The sequence below is a fragment of the Amia ocellicauda genome, chromosome 8, assembly GCF_036373705.1.
Source record: "Amia ocellicauda isolate fAmiCal2 chromosome 8, fAmiCal2.hap1, whole genome shotgun sequence".
In the NCBI taxonomy this organism is placed as follows: domain Eukaryota; kingdom Metazoa; phylum Chordata; class Actinopteri; order Amiiformes; family Amiidae; genus Amia; species Amia ocellicauda.
In genome coordinates this window covers 21,585,665-21,607,481 of record NC_089857.1, presented here as the reverse complement: position 1 = coordinate 21,607,481, position 21,817 = coordinate 21,585,665, and the positions used below count along the sequence as shown (strand labels likewise).

At 39.8% G+C, this 21,817-nt stretch overlaps 1 protein-coding gene and 1 long non-coding RNA gene across 4 annotated transcripts in view; both read right to left on the bottom strand.

The window, feature by feature from the left end:
• Nucleotides 1-21,817, bottom strand: part of unc13bb (unc-13 homolog Bb (C. elegans)) — a 191,330-nt gene that overhangs the window by 6,891 nt on the left and 162,622 nt on the right. For 2 of the 3 annotated variants that reach the window (XM_066710678.1, XM_066710679.1), the window contains 12 exons: nucleotides 21,258-21,384; nucleotides 20,841-20,937; nucleotides 19,662-19,805; nucleotides 18,076-18,153; nucleotides 17,827-17,904; nucleotides 6,990-7,078; nucleotides 6,638-6,790; nucleotides 6,398-6,521; nucleotides 3,291-3,347; nucleotides 2,588-2,668; nucleotides 1,558-1,705; nucleotides 986-1,042 (listed from right to left, as the gene is read on the bottom strand). In XM_066710678.1, coding sequence (XP_066566775.1) covers nucleotides 986-1,042; nucleotides 1,558-1,705; nucleotides 2,588-2,668; nucleotides 3,291-3,347; nucleotides 6,398-6,521; nucleotides 6,638-6,790; nucleotides 6,990-7,078; nucleotides 17,827-17,904; nucleotides 18,076-18,153; nucleotides 19,662-19,805; nucleotides 20,841-20,937; nucleotides 21,258-21,384 — 1,233 coding nt within the window. The remainder of the gene's footprint in view (nucleotides 1-985; nucleotides 1,043-1,557; nucleotides 1,706-2,587; nucleotides 2,669-3,290; nucleotides 3,348-6,397; nucleotides 6,522-6,637; nucleotides 6,791-6,989; nucleotides 7,079-17,826; nucleotides 17,905-18,075; nucleotides 18,154-19,661; nucleotides 19,806-20,840; nucleotides 20,938-21,257; nucleotides 21,385-21,817) is intronic. The other variant, XM_066710680.1, reaches the window with a different exon arrangement.
• On the bottom strand, nucleotides 7,089-15,911 carry LOC136754655 (uncharacterized). The gene is made up of 9 exons (XR_010817581.1): nucleotides 14,627-15,911; nucleotides 13,663-13,683; nucleotides 11,955-11,975; nucleotides 11,494-11,514; nucleotides 11,152-11,172; nucleotides 10,152-10,172; nucleotides 9,664-9,684; nucleotides 9,169-9,189; nucleotides 7,089-8,581 (listed from the first exon to the last, which is right to left on the bottom strand). It is a non-coding gene; the product is annotated as an uncharacterized LOC136754655 (long non-coding RNA).

Sequence of the window (21,817 nt, the reverse complement as noted above, 5' to 3'; positions counted from 1 at the left end):
TTTAAATCAGAAAAGGGAAACCCTAAAACAAATAACTCCACACTGTAGGGATTCCTTTTCCAGCATAAACATGGCAGAACATTCATATTACTGGGAAGTGACATTTGCAATCCAGACTATGAAGAACAACCAAATGACTATGCAATCTCATGAGGTGAGCTGATCTAAAACCCAGAGTGTTGTGTGGCATGCAGTTCACATTCCAAACTGTGAGTCATTGAAATGAGGAAATCAGAAGAGTTACACAGACTGGAGCACTTGGGTTGCACACCTTAAATGAAAATCCTTCTCAGGAACCATATTTGTAGTATCCAGTAAAAATGCATCTTCACTACCTGTTCCCACCTGCTTTGTAATCCCTCACATATCCCTTGTAGTTATAAATACTGCACCCTCAAAATATGCCTCTCTATAGCGGCTTGTCTGTTCTCTACTTTCTCAAACGTTTTACTGCAGCATTTCAGCCAAAAATTAATTATTTACATGCTATTTGAATGAACTTACTTTGCAATGTGCTATTTATTAAATAGAGTACTGCCTGACTTAATGTAGAGGTTTAGTGAATGATTTGGATGGCCTTACATTTTTATTAAAGCTTTTCATCACTGGCTCTCAGCAACTTTTAAAACTTTAATGCACTGGAATAATATACCCTGATGCACATATTCAAAAATGTATTTCGTATCACTCTCTTATATGACAGCCTGAGATATATTTCCTGAGAAATCAATGTTTCTATTAGGATTCGTTAGGAAGGGATGTGACTATAAGGTTACAGATGGAGATTCTAACCAGGTGAGGGGATGTCAGTGTGGGCGAGGGGGGATTTAAAGATATGGTGGTGTCATTCACTGTAGACAGTGGGGATCTGAAGAGTTAAAGGGGGTGAGAGGAGTTGGGACGTTGTGCTGGGTGCTACAGCAGGGGGCACGGGATTGGCTGGAAGGTTGTCTCTCTCGGGACACAACATCGATCCCAAACATACCCTTGTCTGGACGCACATCCTCGTTAGCAGTAAACCTTATACCCTTTCCATTATGCACTGGTGGGAGAAACAAGGCAAGGATGAAAGAAGAAGGAACAAAAGGCCAAAGCAAATAAATTAACAGGAATAAAAATGTAAAAAAAAAAAAAAAAAAAAATGCATGCAAAGTTTCAGAAAAGGGACAGTACTGCGGACAAAGGGTTGGGCAAAGCATGCCAAGATTTCCAACTGAACGTGTCAGTTGCCCCACTTAAGTCTTCAAACTCCCGGCTTGCTGCGACGCACGAGACAGTGGGCAGTGTAAATGTCTGCATGTATAAAAAGATGTTCAGCAATCACAGTGACGTGAAAAACATCAGGAAACCAAGAGTGTGAAAAACTAAATAAGGTACCAACCCAGATTTCATCAAGAACGTATGAGCAATTTCAAATCTAAAGGCTACACTTATGTAAATAAATTGGTGGTACTGAGATTCTGCACATCCTGGCGCTTGCTCTGTAAACTGAGCAGGATGTTTCGCAATGACTCAAATACTTCCTCTTAAGTAGGCTGGAGGAGGCTGGGAACTTACCCTGGGTGGTCTGCGTCTGCACAAAGGTCTTGATGAGGGTGTCTGTGGTCTGGGTGTAGAGCGACAGAGCGTAGCGTAGTGATTGCAGCTCGGGACTCTTCTCCAGGAAGGTCTTCTTCAGACCGTTGCCTCCAGCATGGAAATATTGCTGCAGGAAACACAGCAGAGACAAGCTCAATCACAGGGCCTGAAACTATTTCTGCTGGGTTTCAGATCTGACCTGTATTCTCAGTCACATCTTATTAATATTTAGGGTGATTGATACTAACTTTGTGTGCAAGACTTTGGTTTGCAGCTAAATATGATCCTGCATCTTGCTTGGCCCTGGTGTTATAAATGCATCAGTTAAATCATTGGTTAAATTGGTAAAAGACCAATATAGGGAATGTCAAAATAAACAGGCTACCACAGAGTAGAGTACATATTTAAAATGAATAGCACTGTGGGGTAGTGCTTTTTTTTTTTTTTTAATAAACCAGCCTTATTGACAGCAACCAAAACAAATGCTCCAAGATTTATTTAAGTAGAATTTTTTTTTTATCCACCACCAGTATATAAGGGTAAAAAGATAATTCAGTGATGCCTCTGCTCAGCTCCAGATCCTGTGCTAGACAAGGGTATTCATATGCAATTCTGCCGTCTGTGCGTTTGACTCATCTCAGCTGTCATCTCAAGCACTCCGGGGTAAAAAGAGGGTTGTCTCAGTGAAGAACGGTTGCCTTTCATGTTTCAAAATGTGTAAAACAACAAAGAACAGACAGGCCCCATGCACACCGATCCGTATTGAATGTGTTGCACACCAGGTTATGCACGTTAACAGAGGTAACTCAAAATGGTAATGAAAAAGGCTGATATGTTCAATTACAGGGCTAGAACTGAGCATTTAGTGACTAATCTTTGTATATAATATTAGTATGTATATGAATATCCATATGTACACACACTTTTTAATGAAAGACTTTGTGACTTGTCCTAGTTCACATCGTAAAAAAAAACAAAAACCCGTAACAGAACCCCCTAAAAAAAATACCTTAATCGTGTCCAAAGACAGGTCCAAGACCGCACACTGTTTGGGTGTCAAGCTTCGAGCTTCATCTCGTACCATGTGATCCTAGAACACCAATCAGAGATGGGATAAATAACAGGGATTTTCAACTGTAATCCATCAAATAGGAGGACAATCTTAGCATCTCTGTATACAGTATGAAAGGCTCCCACATAGGAATGATGTAGAAGTCCTCAGGAAAGGCAGAAAAATGTATCTTTCACATCATTGGCAGCAGCATTCCCTCTAATGAAAGAGGTGTCCGTGGAGAACTGTCAACATCTCAGGTCTAGATTAATCAAACCTCAGAGAGGCTTCTCCGTGGAGATGAATCAACACAGCAACCTCTCTAAAGACAAATGGACTCCAGCACAGCTCATGGGAAGGAGTCTGTTACCCATAGGACTATTCTGTATTACAGAAAACCAAAATGAGAGAAGCACGCTTATTTAAAATGTACTCACTGTTGTGAAGAAAAAATGAATTCAAAATAAAACTAAAACTGTGACACAAGAGAAAGTTGAATCGGATAACCTTACTCGTGTTGGTAGCATGCTCAATAAGCACATGTGTACATCAAACATGCAGGGGACACGACACGCCTCCGTACAAACCAGACACAGGAGGCACATGCAGTAGGTGGCACAGAGCAGAATCAAACACACTGCACACATGGACACATGGGTACCTTCAACTTGGACAGGTGTCCGAGCTCCTTGGCAGCAGAGAAAATGAGCTGTGTGCCCTGCAGGGGTTAGCGTGGGCAGCAGGGAGAGAGACAGAGCACAGGTTTAAAGATACAGAGAGGAAGAGGCACCACCCTGAGACAACTAACCCTAACACAACAATCCGGCCAATAATTATAGCTGCGCTCACAGACGGGTGAAAAATGTTATGTACGCGTTTATACTCTACCTTCGAGGTTAAAAAAAACAAACCGGCAGTTAATATAAGAATTGAAAAGGGAAAGCTGCGGTTATCATGTAGTGGTAAATATTTAATTGTGTTTATTCTGAGCTGAAAGACAATTTCCTTTACAAGCATTTTTGAAAAAAAAACAGTGAACATCGAGTGAAGACATTGGAAAGAAAATAAAAGCAAAAATTTGAAAAATGCAAACCACAAAGAACAAAACACAAAACCAACTAAACAAAATATGTTGAATTTATTAGATGAGAGATGTGAGTCATGAGCAACTGACTGCACTGAAGTGAAGCAGTGATCTGATGATGGAGATAGTAGTTTATGTTGGAAATTAGGAAACCCACACAAGCAGTGTCCACCTTGGCTCTGAGTACTGAGCCCAAGAAACTCAGAGAAACTGACAATATATTGTCTTGCATGTACAATCTCTGTAAACTCAATTACCACACACCTAATATTGATAATTATAAAATATTCTCCACACTGCTTCTTCTTCGTTTCCTTCTTCATCATCTTAATTTCACTATGTTTATTATTATTGTAATTAAGTGGAGGGTGATTGAATGAAAACTAAGGAAATTGTTCAATGTGAAACATGCAAAAAGTAAAAACTAGTCGAGCTCTCCACTAGAGGGCATTGACTTCACATTCAAGCAGTTGTTCCATTGATAAAGCACTAAATACCTCCAACATCACCATTTATACCCCATGATTTATGCTCCAGTCAGGGACTTACTCTTTCTTTTTGGGAATATAGCAAAGGAATCAATTTTAGCAAAACATTTCAATATCGAAATTTGAGTAATGAAAACAATGACTATCCAAACATTTATGGCGCTACAAATGGTGCTGCTCCTAAAGCCTGATTTATAGTTCAGCATAGGTACTCGTACTCGTTTCTGGGTTAGCGCAGCTCACAGAAGCTCACAGAGGAGCCGATGCGCACTCTTCCGAAATCTCAACAGCGCGTTGCGTGTCAAGCAAGCGCTGATTGTTTGAGCAGGGAGATGTTGAAAGCCACAGCCAATTGCACAGTGCTGGGTCGACTGGTGTATAATGTCTGCCTGTATTCGCTGCAGCAGGTCAGAAAAGTTATGTGGTGACATACGAAAGTATTTCAAATGCATCTCCTCATCCACGAAATGCATTTGTCACACTATCAGACTGTACTGGCCTGGACATATGCAGAAGTCTCAAAACTATGGTTCACTGTGTGTGTCATTCGTAATTTTGTGCACATAATGAGAGTATTTTGTTCCTCAAAATGCACATTTTATGCATCTGATTCACATTTTGTCCTACGAAATGCCCAATCATTTCGTGCTTGGCAATTTTGTGGACAAAAAATAAAATGTACTTTGTCTTCCATGGTTGGAATGAATCCATTATATCCACAAAATTATGTAAGGAAAAATACATTTCTTGCACCAGTCAACCAGTCGCCAGCCCGACACCTGATGCAAAAGAATTAGCAACATGATCATACAGGTGACTGATCAAGGCATTGATCCAGAGACCCGGGTTTGCAACGTGATCAACATTGAATTCCACAGGAAAGTTAGAAACTTGCTGAGCCGATCAGGACAGGCAATACAGGCAGATCTAATACAACAATGATAATAATGAATATATGATGTGTAGGAAATCGCATATTTCACCAATCAACATGATTATAAATCTTTCACAATTACTAACTGTATTGCAAAGACAGATTGTGGGATATATATAATATTCAGTTTAGCCTGCATATACTGCGGGTCGGTGTTTGGAGAAGTAAGCATTTCTAGCTTAAGTTTGAGGAGTTTACAGCTGAAACACCATTCATTTATTTAATTCAAATATTTAGTAACATAAGAACGGATATGCAGAAGAAATTCACACACGCAGGGAAATTTACTTTTGAATTGAAAAAGAAGCTGTGTGGTTCTAGTGTTAAGTCTCTACCCAAATATAGCAAGACAATATAGATGTGCACATACAGGATGCAGTATGGCAATTTGTGTGTGTGGTTTCTGTACCATGTCATTAAAAGTATGTGTTGATTGACATCCATACAACCCTAGGTTTTGTTTTCTGTAGATTGTGATGTGTAAATGTGTCACCGCCCCCTATCCACGCGTCAACGTTGCATGCAAGCATGTCGCCCGCACATGTACGCAGAGACGCAGACACAGAAATATAAATCGGCTTAAGAGTGAATTCCAAGCTGGAGAAGAAGTGTTTTGAGAGTAAGTTGAGTACAAACGTGAACATGTAATTTCATATATATATAAAAACAACAAAAAGAACAGGAAAATAGGGGCAAAACATTGTAGAATCAACAGACCAGACCTGACCAAACAAACAGGAATTGCACTGTTCTTGCCAATTCACTAATTTATTGAGGAGATTAAACAGTTTTTTTGTGAGAGGGACTTCGTATTGAAAACATTTTTTCTCTGGGAAGCCCTTGTGATCGTGTTTAAAATGAGAGGTTGTTACTGTGTTTCATAGCTGGTTTCTATCTTGCAGAATTTCTATAAAAGAGAAGCTTAAGGGCTCATCCATGGTATATGTGTCACTATGGAACACTTTCATCCAAGGGTTTATTTTATCACACAAATGGAGCGTGTTGGCAGTGACTGCAGTCAGGTAATGATGAGGCAAGGTGACCAGACTCTGATATCCCTGCTCCCTTTTATGTTTAGAGACTTGGTCGAAGTATTTTTATATCAAGCTTGATTATTTCAATATGGCTAACATGACTTGTTGCCGCCTCTATACAGTCGTCTTTAAAACCACTTTTGGCAGAAAAGAAAGTGTATATGTTTGTTTCCCACTAAAAATTGAGTATAGGAATAAAATGATCAGTAGGCCCGGGGGAAGCCTTACCGAGGTGTCGGTGAGCGGCGGCAGGACAATGGCCTTCTCCAGGGTGTTCATGACAATCCTCCACAGGTCCTTCAACACTCTTTTCAGGACAGTCTTCTCACACACCGTGGCAAACAGCATCAGGCTAGACAGGACGTGCACACACACACACACACGCAAAATGTATTTAAGACACAACTTTCAGGAAAAAAAAACATACACAAAAACTGAGGCTCCTCCGAAGTGTGGAGCACCACTCACTTTCCATCCAGGAAGTCCATGAGCGGCCGGAGCACGTTGTCTGCATCACCGGCCACTGTGTTGCGGGCGTTGGCTGGCACGTTGCCGGTGCCCTTCACCTGACTAAGGAGGTCACCCATCTGCTTCACGCACTCCTCGATTTTGGGCTGGAAACTGGCGGGGACAGAGAGCAGAGGGCGGTCAGCACAGATGGGGGGGAGGGCAACGCTAATATTTTACGGAAGCCACACTGTCTACGCCGAGTCCCTTGTGTGGCTTCCATAAAATATTCTCTCCCCACAACAGGCTGACCAGGAGAAGCTTGCGAAGGGCACTAAACTAAATAAAAATGTTTTCATTGATGTCCACCCACCTGTTCCCGAAGACAGTGCTCAGCTCATCGAGCACGTTGTTCAGCTTCACCTGCAGCTCATTCAGGATGTCGCTGGCATCGGGGTCCAGCTGCCAACAGGGAAACACAGGCGTGTGGACGGGAGAGGCAGAGAGAAGGGAGAAAAGAGGAATTCACTTTAGTTAGGACTTGTCTCTTATTGTTCAAGTTGCTCCAGAGTCCCATTCCGCCTCCTGTGATTTGCTGTCACGGCACACAGAGTAATAATAGATACAGCGACACCGCCGACACAGCAGTGGATCCTGTGAGATGCAAATGATTTTTGGAGTTTATTTTCCATTGTGTAAAAAGAACAAAGCATCGTTGCTGTTTGGGGTTTCTTCAAATCTGTCCATTTATAGTTTGCTTCTATCTGCAAAGGTAAATAAAAGCATCTTCTAGTTAAAAGAACATTTAATTTTAGCAATATAATATACTGATTATATGCAGTATAAATAAATAACAATCAGATAGAGAGGAATGCCAAGAAACAATGTGGGACCTTATATTCTAATAAGTGCCAGTATTAACACTGCAAATAAACATTTCGTTCTCAATTAATTGCCTGTTCTAAACAGCTGCCCTCTCTAATGAATGTTTAATTAGGAGATGTTAATGCTGCAGAAAAGGATTGATGTTAGTTTCTTAATTGGATCCAATTATAACCTGAAGACTCCACAGGTGTCCAAGTCTTTATTCTCAAGGCTGAAATGGGTTTCTCGGATAAAACTCATTCACTGCTACTCCCTTTCTTCTAATGATCTCACCTATATTACCCACTGCTTTGACTTTGTTCTGGTTGGCCATTGATAAACACTGACACCTGCTTATTAGGAGTGTACTGGTTTCCACAGACTCTGTTTAACCACAATGCCAAGTCTTTATTTCTTTTCTATATAAACAATTAAGCCAGCTCAATTGTAACTCATGCCAACCACATACACTTAATGTAGGAGCAATCCATCTAAGAAACAGATGAGCATCATTTGCAAGTCTCCAAGACTCCAGTTACATAAACAGGATGTCTGCCTGGGGGAAAAGCTCAAAACTGCACTGAACTGGAAGACTTTCTTCCTTTCCAGATAGTGTAAAACTTAACAAAAACTTAAATATATTCAGTTTTTTCTTTTTACAAGAGCATAAGCCATGGCAGTGAAAGTGGCACAGGGTTACAGTTAGATTTAAGTCTTGGAGCTGACATTAAGTGTTACATATAGTGATACTATTATTATTAAGAAAACAATTGTGGCATTTATTTTGCTGAAGCAACACACAGGCTACTACAAAGCCAAACAAGATCTGATGAACACACTCACACAAAACACCATCTACAGAATCTTTTGTCACACTAATAATGCTCATCTCTACGCATGTTAATGCCTATCTACTGGAGGGAAGAAACTTAGGCAGTTAAAGATCAGTCTTTGTTTTCCGTGCTGGCTTTTTAATGAGGATCAGTTTCTTCATTCCAGCAGTGAACGCTACAAATATTTTTTTCTGGTCAAAAAAACTAGAGCTGTCTTCAACTTGACCCTCAGATCTAATTATCCCACCTTCTTGGTCTTGACTTCCAGCTTTATGGGGGGGTAAAAATGAAAATAAAATTCAGTTTTCACTTCTTCAAAGTCTATTTCATTAAGCATTTTTAGTTGGTGTCTAGAGCGACATTAAGGCACAGTTTGGCACGCACTCAATTTTAATTATGTAGAATATGTTAAAGAAATCAAGTCAGAAACAAAACCAGAACTGCCCGAGGAACAGAGCAGTGTTAAAGGTCTGATAGAAAAGTAGTTGTTTCACCAGCTGGACTGCATCAGCGTCTTTCTCTCAGCATTCAAGTTCATTGGCAACAATCCTACAGATTTGTACGACTCTCGGAATAACCACCTGCTTAAGACTGCTTAACTAGGGTAATTATTCAATTAGCTTTAGATGAACTTAGCTAAAAGATAATCCAAACTGGAGTTTAATTCATTATGGCAATTCAAGAACCCAAAGTAACAGCTGCATTCATCCCACCACTAATAAAGACATTAATAGACATCAAAATGTTACTACCAGACCTAACTTCTCTTAATTGACTATCAAAATCGATTACAGTCTGAGGGAGGAGGCCTCATTTCTACAGACTAACAGACTGGAGAGCTAAATTCAAACCCACCTTGGATTCCATATTTTTGGACTAATGAGAGGGAGAAAAAAGGGGTTCATATTTTCAAATATAATCAAAAGAAATCGCTGAATATGAATTCCTTTGTTCGATGATTGCACATGTTCTGTACAGTTGTTCACCACAGGGAAACTTTTAATAGTCATGATTTCTGTATCTTCAAAAGCTTGAGCTTAAATAAGTTTGCATTTTAAATAATATGTATGAGTGCCTTACAAACTGTACAGGATTAATAGGTGGGGACTGTCCACCATGCTGCATGGGCAACTGAACAATATTAATTTCAAGTGATAAGTAATAAATGGGCAATACTACAAAACCCCTGTAAGTTTCTCCTTACCACAATTTAACACACATGAACTTTATAGCACTTTCAGAACAATAGAAAGCAAGGTTTGTTTCTCTGTTCATCTGACTAACAATTATGATTTATTGTCAAAACGAGTCCAGAAAACCTAACTACAGCCAAGTTCCAATTCAACCCACCTTTTTCATCTTGGTTTCCGTCTTATGAGGATGAAAAAATGAAAATATAAGGATGAAGCTTCTTAAAGTTTAAGTTTGAGTTTTCTGTACGTGGACATGGTTATATTAGATTCCTGGTTGCTTGACAAAAGGGCGTTTTCTTTGCTTATAGACAACATTTTAAAATGAATGAAAAATATATAATGCCCAAAAAAAACATAATAATAGTGATTGATTTGATGCTGTTATGCTAGCAATGTTTTGGGGGTCAATGTGGGACTGATCACATTTTTTCAGACAGGCTGCACCTTCAAAATGCATTCTCTCAATATTGATTTCAATGCCAGTTCAATGGATTTGAACTAGGGACCTGGGAGAACTAAGGATCTGTGTTTGTACAACAGGGGGCAACAAAGCAGTGGTGTGGCCCAGTCCTTGATACATTACATCAGTGAGAGGGGAGAGTTCAAAGGTCAGAAGTACAGGGATGACAGAGTCTCGAATCTCACCTTCACCTCCTTGTCTTCTGACTAATGACAGCGAGGAAAAAGAGGGTTGATGGAATGGGGAGACAGTTAAACACCGTATATTGTTAGTGGGTGTTAAGAGGAATGACCCTGATGCACAATCATTTCCACTCAGCAATACTGGCGTAAAAGCACTTGCATCACATATATTATGTTACTGTCCTTGAAACTCGAATACAAATGTGGAATATTCCAAGTCCTTCTCCAATGTTTTGTAGTCTCAAAGGCTTTCTTCAAATTAGCAAAATACATTTCCCTCCCAAGCCTGGCATCCTTAAACTAATTCACTTGATGTGCTGGTTGTTCTAACATTTGAGTAAAAAAATACTAATAATAATAATAAAATAATAATATATATATATATATATATATATATATATATATATATATATATATATATATATATATATATATATATATATATATAGTTTCTAGCGTCTTAGAGGCAAATGGATGTTAAAATGGAGGGGGAGGTTTGCTCTTGTTTTGACCAGAATCCATGTATTAGGGGAAAAAATAAAATAAAAATGTATGACTCATATTGGAAATAAATAACCAGTTGTCAAAAGAGGCAGTGATCCAAGAAGTCACTTGAGTTAGTTTTGAAAGGAGATTTAAACTGATTTAAAAGCCTTAAATCTAGGAAGCCTGTACTTCTGCTTTCATTACTTTCATTTCATAATTTAAAATGTGGTTTATAATTTGTATTCTGTGCAGTACAAATAAGTAAATAAGGCAATTCATATATTTTCATGTTTTTGTTAAGCATTAATAACCTGAAGAAGCAAAAAACTATTACAAAATGAGTATTGTTAATTCGTTTCTTGGCCCAGACTGGCCTTTGTACTCACATGATTTAAGTTGGTGAAATACAGATGATGACTAACTGATTGATGGTCTAAGGGAGAAAGCTAGGGAGATTTCTGTCTATAAACTACTGTAGCTGAAACAAATGTCATTTCACACTGCTTAATAGACGCACCTTTGCCTCATTTTTCTCAGACTGAAGAAGAAGAAAAGAACAGTAGTTAAAAAGTCCCACAGGAATGTGAACTGGCGTGGGAGTTTGATGATCATGAAGAGGAAATCAACGTGAAGCAACTGAACTGCTAACACCAAACAAACTGCATCAGCTGCTAGAGACTAAAACAAAACAGTCTACTGAATCAAGATCACTTCTAGAGAAACGCTAAATAACTCCTAGTGATTTACTGTCATGGCTGTGTGTGTGTCTTCATATGGCAAGAGTATTAACCTTTAACAAACTAAACTAAATCAGAGCAAACAACATCATAGAATTATGGCACATCTCCCCCAAGCCCACCTTGTCCTCTTTGTTGTCAGGCTAATGAGGATGAGAAAAGAAAGAGGGAGATTTATTTAAAGGGAAAGAACCCAAAACTAAATTTCAAAGGTCATCAACATACTAGCTGACTTTCTACTGGAAACTGAAGTAAACATAATCCTCTCCCCACTTTCTTAAGGTAACTGTGGGGACCATTTATGTCTGCACAACCAGCAAAAATGATTGGCAACAGTGTAAAGCATTATACTTTTGAATTAACTTTTGAAACCTACAAGCAATGGACTTAGTTTCACATACTGCACTAGAAGCTTAACATTTTTTTTTCCTCATGCATGGAACCTGAAAGGTTGCATGTTAATGCTTGACCAGAGGGGGGCAACGCCGTGCAGCACTGTGGCCCGGCAGGAATGCAGTAAAGGGATGAGAGGTGAGGTCTCAGGGCAGGTTGATGGAAGGAGGTTCACTAGCACTAATCTCACCTTCGCCTCCTTATCTTCGGACTAATAAGGGGGAGAAAAGAGGTTCAAAATTATTCATTCAAGTGCTCACTGTGGTTTCTACAGTTTTATTCAGGCAAACCTTCTAGTTCTATGACTAGGGTTCCATTATAGAACATTCAGTGAAGCAGCAACTCCAACCAAGCTCTCAAAACTGTGGAGAAGAGAGTGATTTCCTCCACATCTTTATATACACTCATGTAATTTGGTTGCCCCCCCCCCCATCATGTTTGTTCAGTATACACCTTCACAGACCTGCCAGCTCACCCCCTGCACTCTCAGCTGCTGGCATGAGAAAAGGATAAGTGAAGCCTGAGAGCCAAACTTAACCACGCATCACTGGGCTTCATCAAAACTACCCTCTCGTTTTTGCATCTTTATAAATCATTCAGCCCTGAAGTCTAGGACGTGTAAAAAATGCACAAGTGACAAGGGATATGAAAACAACCGAAGAGTTTGAGCCTTAAGTAGCTATTTCTTTGTGAATACACTGGATGCAGAAGTAAATTTGCAGTAATGACTCTCTCCGATATACTTTAATTAAATCATACAGCCCTCCGTTTCCTGAGCAGTGAATTCTCAGACACTAAACTTAATGTTTCAGGGCCTTTTCTCTGCTGTTTTAAACCCATTTCCTCTTCTGTATCTGCTGGCTAATGAGTAGGAAAAAAACAATTTTGTTTTATGTTGTTTAAATACCATAAGGTTAATGAAAACTATTTGTACTTGGAAATGGAAATTTAAATTGTGTTCCTCTTCTCCTTTAAAAAAAAAAAAATCAAACCATTTCCTCAAATCTTAAATTGATATATACTTCGTAGTCTGGCCTGAAAAATTGTACACACTGCATCAAAAGCAATCAGTGTTTCAAAATAGCACCTTTTCCAAAGTAACAGTTGCAGACCACAGCTGTTGCTCTGAGAAAAAGAAATAATAATAAAAAAAAGGCCAGCTCAAATCACCGTCTCTACATGATCACTCCTACCACTCGCATAACCGCTTTATTTTCAACCTGGAGAAAGAAATGATTGCCTATTTTCACATGTCAGCTGTGTCTTAGAGTTTCTTTCCTTTCTTTAGATCTTCTGCCTTAATTTACTGTCAAACCCATCTACTACAGTGGCTCAGTAATCCATTTCCCTGGCCAGACAAGCCCCAAAATTAGGCTTCGCATCTCATAATTTAAAATCTTTGTAGTCATATTAGCACAGCAGTCCTCCTGCAAGCCTCATGTTGTACAGGCTAAACTAAAACAACACAAATCTGGATGGAACAATTTACACAGGAGCAAACCTGGTTTACAAAGGAGAAAGATTTTCCAAAATAAATTGATGAGTCGTTATTAAGAGAGGAGGTGTGAGCTAGTACAATACCAGTGCTAAGGAAGGAAGCACAGTAACTCACTACAGCAAAAGACTAGCTCTGGGATGGGCAATTGGTGATGTTTACGTCTCTTTTTTACCATAGGAAGGGAATCACTATAATAGAGCGTCTTATTTTGAACCATAACACAGTATTTGCCCCTAGAAGGAGGGACAAGATGGGAATGACGTGACCTATTTGGGATGCAGTGGAGGGGTGGGAAGTGAGGGATGAGAGATGAGTACATGGATAGCAATATGAGGAAGCTGGGCTACAGTCTGCAGTCTAGCAAACAACTCAGGGCTCACCATTTCCCCTCTAATCTCACCTTTGCTTCCGTATCTTCGGACTAACGATGGGGTGAAAAAAAGAAGAGATGAAGGAGGTTTTTACTTTTATTTTGGGCAAATAACCAGTGAGCATTATTTCTGAAATAATGTGGTCCTTGAATCCATTGCAGCAACTATATAGATATAGATATTTTAATTCCTAGTTAACACAATATAGGATTTCTTTCACTTTATTAGATGGAGACTACTGCTGTGACCATCTTACTGTGATATCCATGAAAGATATGTTCCTTCTTACACTCATTTATTGCAGAAATCACTTCCAGTTGGACGTGAGTAAATACTTCCTACTGAGTATTACAGTAAAGAAATAGGAGAGTGAAGTGCTTTGTTGTGAAATGCAGTGTCAGCAACACATACAACACAGACTGTAATAGAGCCGTATCGGTGGGTCTGTGGTGTTGCTTCTGTCAAGATCATTTCTCATTCTAACTAAAAAACGAAATCCTGCAAGCAAATCCTAATGAGTGTGGTACAATACTACTACAGCTCCTCTGCATGTCTAGCAAATCAACATAAAGAGCCCTTTTAGTAGACGGTTAAAAACATAACTAGTTAACATGGCAGGTCAAATTCTCAACAGGAGTAACAACAAAAAGCACATCCTCATGATTTACACTTTACACTTCGTTTGCACCTTCACAGCACAATTGTCGCTGGCAACCACTGCCATAAAAAGTGATCTGCTGAGGATAAATCAAACCAGTGTGTCTCAGATCTGTCGTTCGGGTCCCCATGAGCAGTGCTGAGATGTCCTAAGGGACTCTTCATTCAGACCACATGCTGACTGTGTGCACTCTCATCACGGGCATTTTTTATTTGGCCTCCCTGACCAATATGCCGATTCCAATGACAATGTCTCTATACATCACACCAATGTTTGGGTTGCACTCTACAAACTAGCATAATCTTAGGACGTCTCACAGCTACCATCAAACCCACCTTCTCTTCGCTATCTTCCGGCTAAAGGGTCGGGGGGAGAGAGAGATTTAGAATTCAACAGATTTTTTGTTTTGTTTTTCAGCTGTAAAAGGAATACAAAATCAGCCTGGAGGATTAAAATGAAAAGGCGTCCTTAAGACCCGCTTCAAGTAAACTGTTATTGATGGATTTTTGTTTTGTGTTGCTGGAGAGCAGAGCACAGAGCTACCCAGCTGTCCCCACACGGCAAACTTACTGTACTGTATCTGTTTCAGAACCCATTCACAGAAATACATGAATATTCAAAGCTGTTTTGATTTTGTTAGAAATACAGGCTTCTATTATTAAAGCTTGTAAGAGTAAAGCAATCGCTTGTCCATATACTTCTCTGGCCATTCAACACAGTGCTTTTCAAAATTAAAACTATTCTTGTAAAAAAAGTAGCCTTGCATTAAATGGAGGTAAAAACATTTAGTCTAAAGGCTTCATTTGGAAACTGATGTGCCTGCATTCCACAGAGAGCATTAAAGCCATTTCACCCATGGTACTTGATCGAATGCTCTCTGCCCACAGTGTGACGGGACAGAACATAACGCTCTCCTCCGTACATCTTGACATGAAAAGCCCTTCAGAGACTCAGAGTATCCTCGTCACTGCCTGCCAATGAGAACAAGATGAGAGCCGTCTTGACACGGCTAATAACACCTTCGCGATGCATCTCGGTGAATCCAGATTCTAGAGAGGAGGAACCGTCTCCCCAGCGAGATGAACACACCCACCTTTTCTTCTTTCTCTTCCAACTAGTGAAGTACAGGAAAGATAGAATTGTCATTTTATTTTTTTATTTTGGAGGATGGAAAGCCGAATGGCATCATTATATCGGACTATGATCTATTCACTGTGCTTCTACAGGTTCAGTGGCCACTTTGTTCACAGGCTACACTACAAACTAATCTGGCTCTACAGTGCTCAGTGATTGGTCTACCTGGATACCTCTGCTGCATCCCAGAGACCACGCATTTATAACAGACTGTTTTGGTTTTGGTTTGACTTTCAGAAAAGGCATAGATGTACACAATTTCACCTCTTCAACTCTATAGGATGAAGCCAAGAGTCCTGTGTCTATTCCACAGTACTACTGTTCAGCTGAGATGCAGTTGAGGGATTAGGAGTCAGAGGTCAGAGGTCAGGTGAGCAGTGATGCTAATGTGACAGAGCAGGTCTGCAGCTTCTCCTCTAGCTAAGGGATCCGCTCAACTCTAATCTCACCCACCTTTTCCTCCTGTTTGTTCAGAGGAGAAAATGATTAAACAATCAGTATACCAATAAAGACATTTATAAATCCCTTAACACCTATAGTTATGTGTCACTGTACGAATTGACATACAAACAGGTGGCAATCTATAAGCTATGTGCCACATTTCCATAAAGCAGGATTTATACAAACCAATTTAAAATATGAGTTGAGGAACATACATTATGTTTATAAGCCATCCCTACAAGGTGAACAGACAGCAACAGAAAAACCTGCAGTTAAATATGTTGAATACAGGTACTTCACATACGTTAATGATATCTAGAAATGGTATTTAATGTTATGAGACTACGTTAAAGACCATGGTGATACAGACTGCACTGTTGCAGAAATCGGAACAGGCACACATCAATACAGTATTTTGTGTATGCAGTTGTGTGTGGGTTACATAACCCCTGTGACTGCAAAGGCTCTGTTTTTGTTTAGGCTGTATGGAAGGGGCTGGCTATTCAGTCCTATTGTATGCTAACCCATACACAGACAAACTGCAGGCTAGGATATCTCATATCTCACAGCCCTGGACAATAAAGAAAGCACTCTGTCACCGCCTGGCTGGAGAAACAGAATTGGCCTCAGTTTATTCATGGGCACATTTTCAGAACTGCTCACTGGTCTTGGTCAGTGAACTAAAATTACCCCTGACCAAGAGGGCCACCCACATCGCAACAGTATTATCAGTAAACGTGGGGGTCAATCACAAACTGAACAAATAAAACTGTTCAGGAGGAGTGACCCCTAAGTGACCATGGCCATATGATGCTAAACCACTTGACCAGTGTTCAAAGATTGGTAATGAAATAACACAGTGAACAATGAATTCATTTCTGAGGTGGCTCTGATGCAGTTCTTTATGTGGGCTGCTCTTGAGGCCATCCCCTATGATAGTGATGCGGACCGGTCTATCTCCAAGAATTGTGACTATAAGGCAATGGTGATTATGAGAGAGAAAAAAAAAAAGTTTCTGCTGACGGACACTCTTTACGTTCGAGTTGGAAGCTGCTTTTTGCAAAGCTGATATGAAACCCAAATACTTAAGCACTGGTTGGGTGGATATACTGACACCCACTAAAGCAGGGTTCTAAGTTAGCCAATTAATAGTCCCTAATGAGTAATCAAAGTTGAAAAATGTAGGGAGAAGCCTATATTATTAACAGTTTTCTATTAATGTTTCCACCGGACTCCCTCTAACCTTCTTCACGGGAAATTAGTTTGATTTTGGATAGTATACTCTAACCAGGATTCATTCTGCCAGGTACTTCATATATATCGTATTGTCTCGTATTTCTTATTGGGAGAGGAAGGACCACAGTATTCTTTGTTTAACATGATTGTTAGATATAAGACCTCCTATATTGTATACACTTGTGTACATTGGAAATTGTAAAATGTATTATGCATTGAATTGCACTGTATTATGTGAATTGGAATTTGTAATATGTTATGCCTTGTACTGCACTGTATTGTATTGCGCTTATATTTTGTAAGTTGCACTGGCCTTTGTAAGGCTTCTGACAATAAATAAATAAATAAAATAATAATAATAATAATAATAATAATAATAATAATAATAATAATGACTGCTGCTTTGACACATATTTTCTAGGCATCAGAGAAGTTCTTCCACAGGCTCAGGCTGTAGGAGGTTGCCCTACAGGTGTCAGTGATTATTAGGCTTTTATACAAATCAACCGGACCTACAGGGTGACAATGTACACATGGAAAGAAAGACAAAAAATTGTGACAAAAATTAAATCCTACTGGCAGATGGCTGGTTCTGTTCTGTAGGGAAACATATGTGGAGGCCATTAGCAGCCAAGGACTGAAGGATACTGTTTTAAAAGATGCCTTTTGGTATTTGTCATGGCCGGGCTATCCATCCCCACCCTCCTCCTGTGTCTATGCTCACCTGCTTGGCGCCCATGGCTTCAAACATCTTCTCCAACTGGACACGCAGCTGCTGGATGTTGTTCATGAGAATGCAGGGCTGGGGAGAGAAAGATGTGTGAGAGAAACACACCCAAATGGCACGGTCCCTGTACATATTTTCTTTTGTTATTTTTTACTTATCTATGTCTCCATCTAGTTATTAGGTGATGAAATGTGTTTGTTCCTACTGGACAGTGGTCAGGTATGGTGATATAGGCAGCGGACTCACTAATTTCTCCTTGGAGCAGTAGGACTGGAAGCTCTTGGCCACAATGTCAGAGTACTGCATCAACACTTTGCCGATGGTCTGTGGGGAAAGGAGAAAAAATTAAATGTGGATCTGAGAACCAGACCCCAATCAAACCGCAGTTCTACTCACTTTTGTTTGCTGCCTCAATTATAAATGTGCAGAACGTGAACAGACTGAAGGGCTGTATTGTGCAGGTTCAGGGTTGCAAAGAAAATCACAAATGAAAAGTCAGGTTTTCTCAGACTCTTTTATGATGTTTATGGATGTTTACAAGACTAGTGGCTAGAAAATTATTTTAGGCATATAAACCTTCCTCTGTGAGTATCTGCTTTCTCTTGGTGGGCATGTGATGAAAAAGCATCAGTAACTTTTGTCCAAAATTACACAGTTGAAGCCTCAAACCCCACAGACAGGGAACATTCACTCTATTATTAGATGTTTTAACTTAGAATCCACTACAGTAATAATGGCATCAACAGACACTTTCAACAAACAGAACCAGCAAAACAGAATTACTGTCTTTGTCTGACTTTATTGTTCTTTCTAAAAGCACAAATTGCCATGGCAGACTGGATGGATGGCAAAAGAACCTGTGGAGCACAACTGTGACTTGCAACCAATTCTGACGAGAAAAAGCTGATCATTCAATCTGTCAAATCCTACACAGCTCCAAATCCTGCCATTAATTTCAGTGTGAAATGCATTAGACCATGTAAATTATTAAATTCCTCCGACAGGCCACATTTCTTCACCACCCTTATCTCTCCTTTATGTCTTGCTGCTAACTGCTGGAAATAAATGTGATCGCTATCTCTAGCATATGAATATTTCATATGACTAACTGTGAATTAGTCTTTTGATGAGAAAGTATGTCTAAAATAATAATTACTAAGCAGAGCCGTGATTACCTCTGGGAATTAGAGAACCAGGAAGGAGTGGTTTGTATTATGCATTGTAATTATTGTCATTAGCATACCTGATATTCTGTTGTTTTCTGGGGTACTTTAAAGCCCATAAGTAGCTATTCTGGCAAAAACTGCACCGATAAAATAAATGTGTATCAGTTTTTTTACAATTTTAAAGGCTGCACCAGATTTCCTACAGTAGGGTGCAATCCCAATATATTTCACTTGGATTCTTCTTCCCATCATCTTCAACCTTTACAAAGCTTTCTGCCAACAGGTTAATCAATCACTTACACCGAAACAAACACACTGACCAAAAGTAATTAAAAACATAACATGAAGAACAACATGAAATACACACAATTCCAGATAAGCAGTAGATGAAAGCCAACGTGGGCTATAGACAAAATAGAGAAACCATCACAGAACATGATGTTTGATTCAAATTAAAGTCTACATCCAATGTAGCAAAGCAGAACATAACTGTGAATGTGAAAATCCATTTTATAATTCATGCTTTGATTTGTTCTCTGGATTGAATTATTTTTAGCATCACTTCAACCCCTTGCTGTACAAAGAAGTGAAGTCATGCCTCCAAGTAGGGCGACCCGACTCAACGGACCCTGCCAGTGAGTTGCCAGCAGCGCACAGTCAGGTTACCTTGGCGAAGCGCCGGTTGTAGTGACCCACGATGGAGGGGTCGGGACACTCCAGTTTCTTGATGATCTCAAAGCTCTGGTTGAGCTGGGTGAACACGTCCACCACGGAGCAGGAGAACAGGGCATGCTCCGACGTCTGCTGGAACTGAGGGGGACAGCGCGGGGTCAGGACGGCCACCAAAGCACTGTCCATCCCTAATGCGTTTTCAATTAACTAAACAGAGGTGTGTTTATGTATGCATTTTATTTTGTTTACTAATTGTGCAACTCAAAAAAAATGTACAGCATACAAAGTTTCTGCATTAGCAAATTCAATCAACTAATTAAAACAAAGCCACATGCCTTTGAACATTTTTATTAAATTAGATTTGATTCACATAACATGCTGTTCTCTTAAAACAGATTAATATGAATATTAAGCAATACCACCAACAAAAACTGTTTGAATACAAATTTTTGACAAATTAGTGAAAATGTTACTTACAAAGTATAACCATAGCCATTTCATAACCCAGATGAAATGGAATAAATTGAATCACTAAATTATAGTTATTAAAGTATAAAATTATATTATAGTATAAAATAAAATTATAAAAATATAATATTAAAAGTATAAAATGTATCATCTGCATCAGGGGTTCCCAATGTCTGGTGATGGAGGGCCAATTTCCCGAGGTTGCATGGGATGGGGGGGCCACAGTAGAAAATGAACCACCGATTTTATTTCCTATACATTTCTATTAGGGAACATTTATTAACTTGAATTGTTGTATTATTATTTTCCCCCAAATTACATGTAAAATTTGTCAAAGTGTAAAAATACAGAAAAGCTTCAGAAAAGGGGTGGTTGAAGGTTGGCTTTGGAGGGCTGCACCAAACATCCTCAAGCATTGCATTTGGCCCCCGGGCCGCACTTTGGGAACCCCTGATCTACATAAAACTAAAGGCAACATCTGCATAATGTATGACAATGTCTTACTTCTGAGTATGTGTATCGGTTATTAAAATGTATCCTAATAAAATAAAAATAATATAAAACATACATTGGCAAACCATGACTCTAGAATGAAAACAAGTGTTTTCTGGCACGATAGCTCACTTCAGAACAGCCACGCTCCCCTGCCTAGTCCTTAGAGGACACCTGGGCTTATTTAATGGGCTCTGGTTTTCACCCACTCACCCCATCCTTCTTATCTCTCTCCAAGGCCCCGTGCATGAACTCCATAGACACCTCCTCGTTCTCATCCAGCCACTGCAACACAAACTGTTCAAACCACCTGCAGACAGAGGAGACCCATGGATCAACCGAGAGACACAGAATGAGTTCCAGAGAGAAAGAAAATGAAACCGCTTCAATTCTGTAGCTATGCTCAATCATGCAGACATACAAAGAAATGTTTCTGCTAAATGGTCCAACCTAAGACTTATGACACTCATATACACAGACACTGAACTGCAGTCGCGGACGAGGAGATACTTACAAAATCTGTTTGTTTTCATGTGTGTGCCAGCCTGCTAGTAATGAAATTCACAAAATAATAACAACACTCGGAGAGCAAGAGAGGGCCCAGAGAGAACCGGAGGCATAGCGACTCACGCGGGGTACTCTGGCACGATGGCCTTGAGGGCAGGCAGGTCCTTGACGTACTCGTTGTGCAACCACTTGACCTTGAAGTGCAGGTTCATGTAGTCCGCACTCTTACAGAGCCGGTGCTTCTCGTGCTCTGGGGACAAGAACAACACGTGAGCCAAGAGAGGAACCGCTAAACGGGTGGCCCGAGAGAACTCATCTCAGGGGGTCCACATCTGAACAAGGAAACCTCATCATTCAAGCAGCATAGTGCCAGTGTCTGATTGTGAGCTGCTGAAGTGGTTCAGTCATCGCATACAAAAAAAAAGATTATCTAACTTATGAATTACAATTAGTGTTTTTACAGTTGACACTGGATTTTCAGATTCTTACACAACGCTCTGGCCCTGCAGACGCATGCATCTCCACTGAAGATCAAATGAACACAGGCTGTGTGACAGGCGTGGTCCTCTTTACGGTAGTGTGTTTACATTTCTGTAAGGGATGTAACAGACCCTTTGATGATGTGTATATATTCATATAGCCTATTCTCTCTAAAGAGCAATACATTAATTAATATAATTAAT